Raw genomic sequence first — 244 nt, 5'->3', positions numbered from 1 at the left:
TGCACAAGGACGCGCCGGCGGACGACCCGGGTGGAGAGAGTCTCCTCGTCGTCCGCCAGCCCGGGGCTCTCCCCAAGCTCCTTGTCCAGCTCACGGTGGGCGTGTTTGAGCAGGAAGCGGACAGAGCCCCTGATAATGTGCATGACGTTCTGGCAGCTGACCAGAAAGAAGGCCAGCAGCACTAGGGCGACCAGCAGCTGGGCCAGGAAAGCCCACATCCTCAACTCTGCGCGCAGCCGCGCGC

General features: G+C 65.6%; 1 protein-coding gene across 1 annotated transcript in view; it reads right to left on the bottom strand.

Annotated features, from left to right (window-relative positions):
• Window positions 1-218, bottom strand: part of LOC103776440 (ankyrin-1-like) — a 1,311-nt gene extending 1,093 nt beyond the window's left edge. The window contains exon 1 of the mRNA XM_008943953.1: window positions 6-218. Coding sequence (XP_008942201.1) covers window positions 6-218 — 213 coding nt within the window. The remainder of the gene's footprint in view (window positions 1-5) is intronic.
• Between the last annotated feature and the right edge of the window lie 26 nt (window positions 219-244).

This window comes from Merops nubicus, unplaced genomic scaffold, assembly GCF_000691845.1.
Source record: "Merops nubicus isolate BGI_N331 unplaced genomic scaffold, ASM69184v1 scaffold46340, whole genome shotgun sequence".
Taxonomy (NCBI): domain Eukaryota; kingdom Metazoa; phylum Chordata; class Aves; order Coraciiformes; family Meropidae; genus Merops; species Merops nubicus.
This window is presented reverse-complemented; position numbering and strand designations above follow the sequence as displayed.